We start from the raw sequence: 13,952 nt of genomic DNA, 5'->3' as shown, positions 1-13,952 counted from the left end.
GCCTTTACCTTTGACGTTGCTGACGTTTTCATCTTCATCTCCTGATGACCAAACTTGATGGTCCCTCTTTACATGGGCTACGTGTGCCCTTGCTTTTTTCCTTTTCTTCCAATTCTTGAGCCATTCTAAGGTAGAATGCTCTATCTTTCACTATGTTAGTTTTGCAGTCTTTTGTGAAGTGATTCTCCTTGTTGCACTTGTGACAGATTACAACATCATTCTTATCTTCTGACGAGGTACCAGAGTCAGTTGGATTGATGGGCTTTGGTGCCTCTTTAGGTTGAGTGGTCTGAGGTTGCAGTGTTGGGTTAGGATTTTTGGGATATTGAGGGTGATTATTGAAGTTGCGGTTGAATGGAGGTTTGTTGAACTGTTGATTCTTACAAAAAGAAGCAGTTGGTAGCCGGTTGAACTGTTGGCTAACAAGGGCTATAGCATTCTGAAATTCTTCTTCTTCATCATAATTTGAGTCAGCTTCGTATGACTGCAGAAGATTGTCATACGAGGGAGAGTAAGATTGAATATGTGGAGCTTGTGCTATAAGAGCCAGTGGTCCTCCGAAGTTAGCACATTCTTTGAGTACAATGGATTCTTGTGCTTGCAGTTCGCCGTTGAGCTTGTAGAGAGATAAAGAATGGATTTTTCTATCTCCTTCGACTATCATCTTTGCATTCGTCCAGTGTCTTCCCAAACCATTGAAAAACTGAAGATTTGTCTCATTGTTGCTTCGGACCGTGCCAACATTAGATAACTTAGTGACAATCAGATTGAACCTTTTGAAGGAATCTTCCAAACTTTCGCCAGTATGAGCTTTGAAATTGTTGAATTCATTGAGTGCGGTTGTGAGCTTATCTTGAGCTTGTTCTGTGCCCTCATATAAGTTTTTAAGAACATCCCAGATCTATTTTGTTGATTTGCAGTTTATGATAATGTCGAAATTGTCAGGAGAAACTCCACAAGAGATTTCATAAAAAGCAACAACATCATTTTCCATTTTATCGAGATCATCTTTGGTGGGACGATTCATGGCTGGTTGGCCTCCTCCTAGCCTGGTTGTGGCACTGTCGGTTTGAACTGGTGTAAGAACAAGGACATGTGGCCCTTCTTCTACAGATCGCTATACATCTCTTCCAAGTCTCCTTAAGTATTTTCCCATCCTCTACGACCAATGATGATATTCGTTTACCTCCAATATTGGGGCTCTATTAGAACCACCAACACGGTTGGAAACATTAAGAGATAATGCTTGTGCCATATTTCCTTGTTTTGATTTTTTTTTTTGAGAAATGAGCTTCAGTGGTATAGAAGACCTTTTGAAAATCAGAGTTTTGCTTCAAAAAGCAACCACTTTGGCTGTGATACCAATTGGTGAGAGAAAAACTTGAGTCACACTTGAAAAAACGTTAAGTGATAATGCAGAATAAATTTTAACTCAAAAGATCATTAAAGCTCAACAATAATAATAAGTTAGAGTTAGAAGGTTAGAAAGTTAGATGCGGAAATATAAGGAAATATAAAAGACAACAAGAATTATATCAAGTATACACTTTAGTTGATTCTTAACAAGGAATGCAATCAGACCAAGTTAGTAAGTGAGATCAAACTTAGTGATTAAGTCTAGAAAGACTTGCTCCGAAGAGATATCAAACAGTTACGATTATATCTAAATGATAAGTAAGAGGAGAGTAAGATGAGTGATAAGATTCAAGATGCGTAAGAGAAGTATTTTTCATTGAGAAGAAGAGAACTCTATTTATAGAGTCTCGAAGATTACATACAGTCTAATCTGTTAAGAATTGCCATGCAGGACACACTGGATAAAAGAAAGTACTTATAGAAAAACAGATATTAGACTAAGACTAAGAGATGATGACTTTGGTTGCTGATCTTGATTGCAGTGTTAAGATTGATTGCGGTTGCTGAAAGCTACTTCAGATCTCTTTTAAGTTTAAGAGGGTCACTTTTTATGTTTCAACAAGGTTTACATGGATGAAACCCTAATCCTCCATACTATATAAAGAGGTCTTTGGCACAAAAAATGGCACTAGTGTGTGAGGATACAAGAGTGAGTCAATTTCTAGTGTGCTTACTATTCTCTCAAGGTTCCAAGGTGGTTTTTGGTGATCTGTGATTCCACTTGAGGCTTCTACACTATTGGGGCTAAGCTCTTAAAGATCAAGACTTCAAGCTTCATCAAAAGGTATGTCTTATAACTTGTTTGTATTACCCAAGTATCAAAGATTGTATGCTAGTTAGGGTAATACCTTGGAAAGTTCAAGTTTGCATGTATAATAGAGAAAACATAGATCCAAGGTATTTAGGGTTGCATGTACACCATAGGAGTGTTAGAATGCTCAAAACCCTTCAGGGAAGTCAGATAAGGTATTGGATTCCTGGTTTTGAGTTGATTAGTGATCTTTGTCCTTTATTGCTTAAGGTCAGCAGGAGCAAGGATTTGTCTGTCATCAATATGTGAATTCGGCTGAGGATGGTTTGATTATTGGAAGGCCATCGTATGACAGGGTCAACTTTTATCAAGGATCTGGTAGGTGGCTGAGGTGGATATGTTTTCGGGTATCTATAAATTTATTTAGGACGGATAGGTTTGTTCGATTTGGGTTGTGAAGTTAAGTCTTTGTGCGAACAATTTTGATTGGTTCTGTCTGTCTGGGAGTCAAACATCGTTCGGGATTTTCAATTTCAGGTATATCGGTTGAATACTCGTTGGCTTAGGGAAAAGGTTAAAGTTCATTCTTTGTTAAGGCTTGTGATATCTGCTAATTTGCATTCGACAACAGTAAGGGTGGGCAGTCATCAGAGCGAGGTGACTTCCCCATTTTTTTTAGGATTCACGGAATTCAGACAAGATCGTTTAGTTCGGTAAAGGTGATAGTAAAGAATGATTTCGAGGATGAAATCTAATTTAAGTGGGGGATAGTTGTAACACCCTGTTCGGGATCATTCTATGATTTAGGGTCGTAGGCCGGAAGTTGATTGTGTAAAGGTTTTGGGCCTTAAGGAGGTGATGTTTAGACCTTTTGGAAGGGGGTAATGATGGTTATGAGATCTAAACCCTTGAATTGTGTTTTGGAGTCGAAAGGTAAAACGGGAAAAGTCATAGGTCAGGTTCTTGCATGAAATATGGATTTTTGTTTGAGAATTTTTTAGTCCAAGATATTTAGATAATATTATAGAGCTCTCCAATACATTTCCGTGGATATAAAGAACTTCGAAAATGGAGTTGGAACGAAGAAGTTATGACCGTTTGAATTTATGACGATTTTTGGGTCAACCGCATACGTTGGGCGTACTAAGTATGCCTAAGTACACTGGGCAGAAATTGAGTATGTTGGGCGTACGCGATCAGTGCTTAAACCCTATTTTTGTGGTTTGAGCCTTATTTAAGCTCATTAACTCCCCCAAACTGATTCCATTCTCGCCCTCCACCTCTCCAACAACCTCTTTTGTAACCCTAACCCTAGATTGAGCCTTGTGAGTAAAAAAAATGTGTTTTTAAATGCCTTAGAATGTTCTTGGTGCACCTTGGAGAAGAAGGAACTCATTGAAGAAGTGTTGGTTGCATTGGATCTTGTAGATCCGGACATTGTTCACCTTAATCTTTCTCCTAGAGGTATAACGTTTGAATCTTGATGACGAAATTGTTAGATCTAGCTAGTTTTGGGTGTTATGAGCTTTTGGTCACTTTAAGTGCATAAAGTTTAGATATTGAAAGTTTGTGACCTTGTTATGGATAAAGTTGTAAACTTTATCCATTAAACATAATTTTGATTCAGATCTGAAGGTTGGAGACTTGTACCTAATGGATTAAGTTGAAAAAGATGCACTTTTGGGTCCCTTTGAGACTTAAAGACTAGATCTTGTTTCTTGGGAGCATTCTAATGGATAAAGTTGGAAACTCTATCCATTATGGAACCATTATGAACCATAAAAATGTGATCTTGACCCTTCTATCCCTTCCATACAAAATTTGTGATGTCCTATTGGGTTAAGAACTTAGGGTTTTGGACATTAAGAACTTTTTAGCCATGCAAAGTCATAAAGTTGGAAACTTTATGACTTAGAACATCATTTTAGGCTTGGATCTGAGTTTTGGACGTAAGGGCTTAATGTAATAAGCTCTTAATAGATTTTAGAACTGGGATACGTACGTTGGGCGTACCTGGTGGTACGCTGCACGTACGCAGTTAGCGCCCTGTTTTTGGTCAACATTAGAGCACGTTGGACGTACTTTCTTGGTACGTAGGGCATACTCCGTTGGGAAGAAATATTGACTTTTGGACCTTGACCGTTGACTTTGAGTCTTACCAGGGATGACCAAGCTTGACCCAAGGGAATTTTGGCTAATTTGAGTTTTGGGGTCCTGTTAATTGTATAGGAGACCGGTAGAGATAGATTTTAGAGCAATGATCAGTGCAACTATTCTTTCATACTGTGAGGTGAGTTTTCTCACTATATCCATGCGTCGAAGGCACCAATGCCGACCCATTACTTGTTATGTGGAATGCTAGTTGTCTCTATGATACCTGCATGAGAAACCAGGATTTGGCCCCTGTCTATTGTATGAAAGACCAGGATTTGGCCCCTAGCAGTTGTATGAAAGACCAGGATTTGGCCTATGGCGATTATATGAAAAACTAGGCTCTGGCCCCTAACAGTTGTATGTAAGACCGAGATTTAGCCTTCGACATTGCAAGGAAAGACCTTTGGGGTAACCCATGACAATTGTATGTTTTTTATGTGGTATTTAGGTGAACTAACTAAGCTTTATACTTACGGTTTCATATTTATGGTTTCAGATACTTTCTGTTCGAAAGGGAAAGGTCCGACGTGACTACACAACATCCCCTAGAGTTTTTCTCATTGGCAATTAATGATATTACTCTGATGTTTAAATGATATATTCACTTGATCGGTTTTGGAACAACTCGTTTGTATGATTTATTGTTTAAATGAAAAAAATTCACCTGGGATTTTTGGGTCGTTACAAGCTAGATCTGCAAAATGGACGTTGGACTTAAAGCATTTAGTGTTTAATGGCGTGTTGGTAATCTGGGACGTACACGGGGCATACGAAAGTGTATGCTTAGCGTACATGCCTGAGTCCCCGATTTCTTTTGGCGAAAGCTAGTACGTGGGGCGTACTGGTGGTACGCTTAGTGTACTCACCAGGAACCCTTTTGGGTTTTAGGTCTTTTGGACCATTATTGGGCCTTATGTCTGTTGGGCTTGTGTCATGGGTTGAGGGGCCCATTAAGGGAAGGGTAGAATGGTCTTTTACCCCCTTAGCATGTTGAATGGTAGTCTAGACTGTCTATGGGTTATTACCCTTAGTATCAATTAGGGTTAATTTGGAATGTTCAGTGTGAAGAGTCGTAGTAGCAGCAACCCAGGGGTGTGGTTTGTCTATCTTCGGACTGAGGTGAGTCTCCTCACTGTACTTGTGGGTCGAAGGCACCAATGTGCGGCCACTGGAATATGTATTAGTTTAGTAGTGATTTGTGTGGCACTTATTGATATAATTGTATGTGCTTGTTGTCTTTATGACTCTTGCTTATATGACTGTATACTTAGCTGTAGAGGTGAAATAGACCCGTACTGGTTGAAAGATACAGAAGGAGTCGGAAGTGACCCAGAGAGAACTCAGCTAGTCGAAAGGGACTCATGGGTGAAATAGACTTGCTACATGTTTTAGCATGATATGTATGTATGATGTATGTATGTTATGTGTGATATGTGGTATTTGAGAAAGTCACTAAGCTTTGTGCTTACAGTTTAAATTTATGTTTTAGGTACTTCCAATTCGAAAAGGAAGGGTACGACTTGATCGCAGGGCATCCACTCATGTTTTAGCATTTTTATGATTTTGGGAATTGTATTCTAACTATTTTACTATGACATACTTTCGGATAGTTTGATATGAATATTTAATGACTTGGTTGAATTGAAAATGAAATTTTTATCTATGATTTTTATGTTGTTTTTGAATGACTAAATATCTTATGTCATTTTGGCTAAACCGTTGAATAACCTTGTGTTACTTATCTTCTCATCATTTTTAAATATAAAAAATACTCCATTCTTGTTCCGCCATAACTTGTATGTAGTTGGTATCGGTATAAAATGAGTATCTCGCCAATAAGGCCAAGCTCGGGTTTTGATAAATTTGGCCCATGAAGAAACCTAAAGGTGAAACTAATATCGAAAATAGTCCATAAAAAATTTCTTCATAGTACGTTGTATTATGTTTGGTCTTCTTAGCGGCTATAAATTTAAAAAGTAAATCAGTCTCCATAACTTATAAGATTGAAATATTAGTTACGAAAAATATATCATGTATCATGTAAGATAGATTAAAAATCGAATAACCATTTTGATTTTCAAATCTACCATGTTTTCCTCCTTAATCCCAAAAAAAAAAAAAAAAAAAAAAAAAAAAAAAAAAAATCTAGAAAATAAATTATTAAAATAAAAAAGAAAAAAAGGGTTATCGACAGTTATTTTAGAGACGGTGGGAGGCATAAACGCGGTTTTAGTGCAACGAATTTTGAGCCTAGACTATTCTAGTGGCGTCGGAAGTCGGTGACATTGTTTATGTGTACCTCTTCCTTCCATCCATCCAATACAGATCACCACCACCCTCCGCCTCAACCTTATATCTTCGCAACCTTCCTCAACCTCAAATGCCTCCATCTCCCTACCTACTACTCTTTCCCGCCGGATCACTCTCTACAAATTGCTTTTCAGTGTGATAATTTAAATTCAGTAGTAACGGATGAACTTGAAATGAGTCTGAAACTGAATACAGTGGTAGGGTCTCTACGCCCATCTCAAGTAAACATTCTATTTCTCAATGTTGCAACTTTCCATCGACTATGGAGGCCTCCACGACGCAAAAGGTCAACATACCTAGTCATACACAGCAACCTTCAGTTAAGTTCATCTTTATATTCAGCACAGGATACTTTATTCCATGGCTTTCTTTCTCAACTGAATTCACTGGATTTACTTGCTCCAGCCCTAGGTTTCACCTCTGTTCTCGCTATCCTCTACAACTCCACTTTCACCACCCACCCCTCCAATGGAATCGGGGACTGGATTCTCTTTACCTCTCCCACGCCGTTTAACCGTTTTGTCAAGTTACGTTGCGAATCGCTTCTGTTGGAGGATTCAAATGAGAAGCTGATCAAGGAGGATGGTCATCTTGTTAGCTTCGATACGGGACCAATTCAACAAACTGGTGTAAATCATGATTATAATGATGATGTTTTAGGAAAACAACTTTCCTATCAGAGAATCTGTGTTAATACCGACGATGGTGGAGTGGTGTCCTTGGATTGGCCTGCCAATTTGGATTTGACTAATGAACTTGGTTTAGACACCACCGTTTTGGTTGTTGCAGGGACTACAGATGGAAGTATGGACGAGAATGTTATGTCCTTTGTGTACGAATGCTTGAAGCGCGGTTGTTTCCCCATTGTGATGAATCCCAGGGGTTGTGCCCGTTCGCCACTCACAACACCCCGGTAAGCTCTAAATCTTCCCATTAATTCGACTCTCTTTTACTCAATAGATGAGGACACCTTAACTACATTATATATGTAGGTTATTCACGGCTGCTGATAGCGATGATGTCTGCACAGTTGTACAGTTCATAAACAGGGCCAGACCATGGACAACTTTGATGGGTGTTGGCTTCGGTTATGGTGCAAATATGTTGACAAAGTATCTAGCTGAAGTTGGGGAGGAAACGCCTCTTACAGCTGCCACGTGTCTAGACAATCCTTTCGATTTAGAAAGAGCTACTAAATCCCCTAATCATCGTTATGTCAATCAGAATCTCACCGATGGCTTAATTGATATGCTCAAGTCCAACAAGGTTATTACTCTTTCATATTGTTTTTATTATATCCAATAAACGAGATGCTTCATAGTGTCTTCTTTTGCTTCCAGGAACTATTTCAGGGTCGAAGTAAAGGGTTTGATATTGAAAAGGCTTTACAGGCTAAATCACTTCAAGAGTTTGAGGAAGCAATATCCATGGTATCATATGGATTCGATTCAATACAAGAATTTTATGTCAACTCCAGCACAAGAGATGTGGTTGGCAAAGTAAAGATCCCTCTTCTCTTTATTCAGGTAAAATATGTTATTCATTTAACTACAAGTGTGATAGATTTAAACCCAAATCAGGATTTTACAACATTGTATTCTGATTGTTCATTTGTTCATTATCAGGATGATGTAATGCCATCTTTTTCCATTCCACGTGGGTTGATAGCAGAAAATCCATACACAAGCTTGCTTACTTGCTCTTTACAATCAAAAGACAAAAGCTATACAGGGACGTCTGCTGTATCATGGTGTCAGCATCTTGTTGTTGAGGTAATTAATTAACTAATTATTCACATAAACTGGTTATTGGTTGTAAATTGTAACATTCATCTTACATGTGTACATACAGTGGCTTACATCCATTGAGCTTGGACTTTTGAAGGGTCGACATCCTCTTTTGGAGGACACTGATGTAACCATTAATCCTTCAAAAAGTTTAAAACTGATGGCAAGTAAATCATCTCATTCAAAAAAGATGCTGAAAACAAATGATACTGATTCAAGCTCAAAATTTGAAGAAAAAGATAAAGATCTAAAAAAAACTACTAATGGAGCAGTGACAAAGACAAATTCTACAGTTGTAGAAGCAGAGGTAGTGAAGGAAGGTGATGTGGATCTTACAGATAGTGAAAGAGGGAAACTGCTACAGGCTACAGAAGTTGTGATGAATATGCTTGATGTTACCATGCCTGAAGCTCTATCAGAAGAACAAAAAAAGAAGGTAATTTTAATATCCCAGTTTCAGAAATACACTCAATATTTTCTTTTTAAATAAAACAAGTTTTGATGAATATGGTTTTGATTAGGTCCGAACTGCCATTGGTAAAGGAGAAACCCTAATGACTGCTTTGCAAGGTGCTGTTCCTGAAGAGGTCCGTGGGAAGCTTACAACTGCTGTTACTGGAATCCTGGAAAGTCAAAAGAAAACCTTAAATGGCCTAACAAGTATTACCAAGATTCCTGATGTGTTGAACAAAAAGATTCTTAAAAAAGAACCAAAAGATACTTCTGACCATAGTAAGAATGATGATTCTTCCAAACAAAAAACTGATGAATCTGATTCAAGTAGCAAAGCGGAAACTTCTGGTAGCTCTGAGGATAAAGTCAAACCTGGAAATGAAGGTGAAACAAAAGAGGAGAAGGGTGATCAACAGAAAGAAGAAACAAATGCACCAAATCCAGTGAATGAAGAAACTCCATCACCTTCTTCTCCAGAAGATGGTGTTCCAGATGACACTGCTTCTGGTCTTCCATCTCTTGAACCTCCTCCAGCATTGGATGCTATAACAGGGATTGATGATTCTACACAAGTAGCAGTTAACAGTGTTTTTAGTGTGATTGAAGGTGTGATTACTCAGGTGGAAGGGGAGACAGATGATGAATCAGAAACTGATAATGAAAACGAGGTTGAAGAAACATCTACAACAGAATCTGAAAAGAAGCATCAAACTGAGAGCAAATCTGATTTGCAAGATGAAAAAAGCATCAAACTTTCTACAGACTCTCAAAAGACGCATCAAACTAACACATCTACAGAGTCTGAAAAGAAGCATCAAACTAAAAGCAAATCTGATTTGCAACAGAAAAAAGATGAAGAAATCATCGAAGTTTCCACAGACACAGAAAAGAAGCATCAAACTGAGGTTGAAGAAACATCTACAAACTCTGAAAAGAAACATCAAATTAAGAGCAAATCTGATTTGCCACAGAAAAAAGATGAAAAAATCATCAAATTTTCCGGAGACTCAGAAAAGAAGCATCAAACTGAGGTTGAAGACACATCTACAGACTCTGAAAAGATGAATCAAAGTGAGAGCAAATCTGATTTGCAACAGAAAAATGATGAAAAAATCATCGAACTTTCCACGGATTCAGAAAAGAAGCATCAAACTGAGGTTGAAGAAACATCTACAAACTCTGAAAAGAAACATCAAACTAAGAGCAAATCTGATTTGCCACAGAAAAAAGATGAAAAAATCATTAAATTTTCCAGAGACTCAGAAAAGAAGCATCCAACTGAGGTTGAAGACACATCTACAGACTCTGAAAAGAAGCATCAAAGTGAGAGCAAATCTGATTTGCAACCGAAAAAAGATAAAGAAATCATCAAACTTTCCAGAGACTCAAAAAAGAAGCATCAAACTGAGGTTGAAGACAAATCTACAGAGTCTGAAAAGAAGCATCAAACTAAGAGCAAATCTGATTTGCCACAGAAAAAAGATGAAGCAATCATCAAACTTTCCACAGACTCTGAAAAGAAGTATCAAACTAAGAGTGAACCTGATTTGCAACAGAAAAAAGATGAAGAAAGCATTAAACTTTCCACAGCATCTGAAAAGAAGCATCAAACCGAGGTTGAAGACACATCTACAGACTCTGAAAAGAAGCATCAAACTAAGAGCGAATCTGATTCGCAACAGAAGAAAGATGAAAAAAGCATCAAACTTTCCACAGAGAAAAAAGATGAAGGGAAATCAGAAGATAATGATGATGATGATGATGAGGATGTTATTGAACCAGATTATGTAATATTAGATTCTGAAGATGATTGGGACAAGAAAGGAAAACTTGAAATTGGTGATGATGCATCAGTGGTGCTAATGCAACGTGTGAAAGAGAACATATTAAAATCATTAAAGGTTGAAGTTTGCAGAAGAATAGATGCAACAGAGATGGAGGATATGGCAGAAACACTGAAAAAAGAGGTAGAGCATGTTGCTAATGAAATTTCTGTAGCTGTAGTAAATGAAAAACAGCATATAATATCATGGGATGGTGAGGATATGTTTGGTCATGGTAATCCGTATGCTGAACGTATACTAGACACCATCACTTCAGCTGTTGAGGGCACCACATATTTGAAAAAATCAATTCCACTTGGCATTGTTGTAGGCTCCAGCCTAGCTTCCTTGACAAAAGTCTTCAAGACTGCTGCAGCAGATCCCGTAGAGAACAACACTGTAAGACATCAATTGACTCTCAAAGAAGTCAACCAGAAGAACAACAAAGTCAACAGTGAAGATGATGTATATGAGGAACAAGATGATGTATATGAGGAAGAAGACATGTCATTGTCGACTAGTCTAGGAAATAACACTGTGATGGCTGGAGCTGTTACTGCAGCCCTAGGAGCATCTGCTTTATTTGTTCAACAACAAGTAAGGGTTCTATGTCTTTTTTTTTTTTTTATTATCATTGTCATTCCATATATCATTTTTTGTAACATAGCGCATAAACATGAAGGGTTCAAATGGTGATGGACTTGAAAATTCATTATCCTCTTTTTCTTTCAATCAAAAAGAGAATCATGAGGAGCCTGGGAATATGGTTGAGGAGAATACATCCAAAAGCAATGACAATAATATAGTCACAAGTCTTGCTGAGAAAGCCATGTCAGTTGCTGCTCCTGTAGTGCCTAAGAAAGAAGATGGTGCAGTGGATCAAGACAGGTATTTGTTATCTGTTATCTGTTAACTGTTATCTGTTATGTGAACATATATCTTGATTCTTGTGTGGTTAGGTTGGTTGCCATGCTGGCAGATTTGGGGCAAAGAGGTGGCATATTGAGATTGGTTGGTAAATTTGCTTTACTTTGGGGTGGAATACGAGGTGCTATGAGTTTGATTGGAAAGCTCATCTCTTTTCTGAAGCTTTCAAAGCGACCTCTGTATCAGAGGTAAATATCTATATATCTATATCTGTATCTATATCTATGTCCTGACAAGTGATCTTTTCGGGGCCTTAGGATCTTGGGTTTCGCAGTTTTGGTGGTTGTATTGTGGACCCCAGTTGTGGTTCCTTTGCTTCCAACACTCTTACAAAACTGGGCAACAAAAAACTCCTCAGCAAACGGGTTTGCAGAGCTTGCTTGCATAATCGGTCTTTATGGTTCTGTTGTGGTGCTGGTTGTGTTATGGGGGAAAAGAATCAGAGGCTATGAAAATCCACTTGAAAAATACGGTCTTAACTTCAAATCAACAACACAGGTATCAATATCAATATCAACTTTCACTAATTTGAAAATGAATTATAATCTTAATGTTGGTTGTGTTTTCAGATGAAAAACCTGGCGTTAGGGCTGATGGGAGGGGTGATGTTTGTTTCATTGATACAATTTACAAATATGACCCTTGGATTTGTGTCCATATCTTGGTCTGCAACCACTCCATCTTCAGCAGACCCTCTTACGATTCTCAAGTTGACTGGAGATGTTGTGAGAATTGCTGGTCAAGGGCTGATAACAGCAACCGCGATTGCTTTAGTGGAAGAATTGCTGTTCAGATCATGGTTAACTGAAGAAATTGCAACTGATCTTGGATACATAAAAGGAGTAATCCTCTCAGCATTTGCATTTTCAATATCTCAATGGTACGTTACAACTTAATTTGTTCAAATTCAAATTTTCAATATAAATTCATAATCTTCGTTTTGTTTTTTTAATTAAATTTAATTAGGTCGCTGAAGGCAATACCGGGGCTTTGGCTCTTATCAATAGGGCTGGCAGGCGTTCGACAGAGATCGGGGGGAAGCCTGGCAATTCCAATAGGGCTGCGGGCAGGGATTATGGGTTGTAGTTTTATGTTAAAAGAAGGCGGGTTTTTTATATTTCAACCAAATTACACTTCATGGATAATAAGTGGTGGTGATCCTTTCCAACCTTTTAGCAGCATAGTTGGTCTTGTTTTTGCTTTATTATGGGCGATATTTTTGTACCCACGAAACCCGAAAAAAGAGAACAACTGATCAACCAAGAAACAGAAGAGACTCCAATACAGTAAATCTGTATGACTGTATCTGTATCTGTATAGTATAGTAGCAAAAAATCTTGAGAATCATGAACATGAACATGGGACTGTATATCTGTATACTGTACTTGTATTTCTAAAAATAAGAGGGTGTTAAGTGCCTGTTTTAGTATTATATATAGAAGGGTAAGTAAAAATGACTGTTGTTAACTTGTCCATGTCTCTAATCTCTATTAGAATTGTTGTGATAACCTATAATCCCATTATTGGTTACTTCTCCATGGGCCTGGTTCAACAATACGTTGCAACAACGGTCTCAAAATTAGGCTACTTCTCTTCCATAAATGTTCATTTTTTAGGATTTAAGCCCCAGTTTAACATCATGTTGTTAATGGTGACATGGCAAATTAAAATAAATGGTTTAATAAACTATAATCTCATTATTGGAAGTGTGTTACAAGATATAGATTTCTAAATGCCAATAAAAAGATGTTTTTCCTAGTTTAATGATATGGTTGAGTGAGGCGGAAATATAGAATGTTTAGTTGACATTCAATGGATTAAAGTCTACCATAATGAAATGTCATAAAAACAAATATGAATAAGGGTTCATCCAGAAGTCACGTGGAGAAATATGCTCCGCCTCAACATCCTCTAAAGCAGGTTAAGGTGCAACATATGGTATAGCCACTCAGAAGCAATTGGTCTTTTGCACAAGCAGTCACCGAAATGATGAAAGGTAATACTATTACTCATTCATGCCCAACTATTGCCTTAAAGCCAATCGAGAGAGTTTCCAAGTGGGAAGAACGTGTATTGGTGGGTGAAGTATGCAGTGCTCAATATATAGCAAGCCTCCCTACAATCATGGAAAGAGGCGCAACCATAGTGGGAAAATGCACTACATAGGAGGACTAAATAATGATTGTTTTCATCAACGAGAAAGAGGTGGAAATGTTGTATGGTGATGATTCAAATTGGAACAGATGGTTTAAATGGTTAAAAAGGGGTTTCAATGAAGACAATGGAGTAGAAAGAATTGCATGGTTCAGAATACATGGAGTTCCTATAAGA

The 13,952-nt window shown here is 37.9% G+C and overlaps 1 protein-coding gene across 2 annotated transcripts; it reads left to right on the top strand.

Moving 5' to 3' along the window:
- Positions 1–6,552: 6,552 nt before the first annotated feature.
- Positions 6,553–13,053, top strand: LOC111899113 (uncharacterized). Of its 2 annotated transcripts, none has more exons than XM_023894989.3 (11): positions 6,553–7,544; positions 7,624–7,897; positions 7,972–8,157; positions 8,257–8,403; positions 8,483–8,854; positions 8,940–11,291; positions 11,377–11,582; positions 11,654–11,809; positions 11,879–12,119; positions 12,191–12,501; positions 12,588–13,053. In XM_023894989.3, the coding sequence occupies exons 1-11, from the start codon at positions 6,613–6,615 to the stop codon at positions 12,874–12,876; spliced, it is 5,466 nt and encodes a 1,821-aa protein (XP_023750757.1). In that variant the 5' UTR covers positions 6,553–6,612; the 3' UTR covers positions 12,877–13,053. The 2 variants fall into 2 exon arrangements, with proteins under 2 accessions (XP_023750757.1, XP_023750758.1); XM_023894990.3 differs by having other exon boundaries at positions 7,404–7,544; positions 7,662–7,897.
- Positions 13,054–13,952: the final 899 nt, after the last annotated feature.

This window comes from Lactuca sativa, chromosome 5 (assembly GCF_002870075.4).
Source record: "Lactuca sativa cultivar Salinas chromosome 5, Lsat_Salinas_v11, whole genome shotgun sequence".
In the NCBI taxonomy this organism is placed as follows: domain Eukaryota; kingdom Viridiplantae; phylum Streptophyta; class Magnoliopsida; order Asterales; family Asteraceae; genus Lactuca; species Lactuca sativa.
This window is presented reverse-complemented; position numbering and strand designations above follow the sequence as displayed.

Bases quoted from the DNA above. Each gene is read 5' to 3' on its own strand.
- LOC111899113 (XM_023894989.3), top strand. From the start codon at position 6,613: ATGTGTACCTCTTCCTTCCATCCATCCAATACAGATCACCACCACCCT. The intron at 11,292-11,376 runs GTAAGGGTTCTA...ATAAACATGAAG, and splicing joins CTTTATTTGTTCAACAACAA to GGTTCAAATGGTGATGGACT. The intron at 11,810-11,878 runs GTAAATATCTAT...TCGGGGCCTTAG, and splicing joins AAGCGACCTCTGTATCAGAG to GATCTTGGGTTTCGCAGTTT.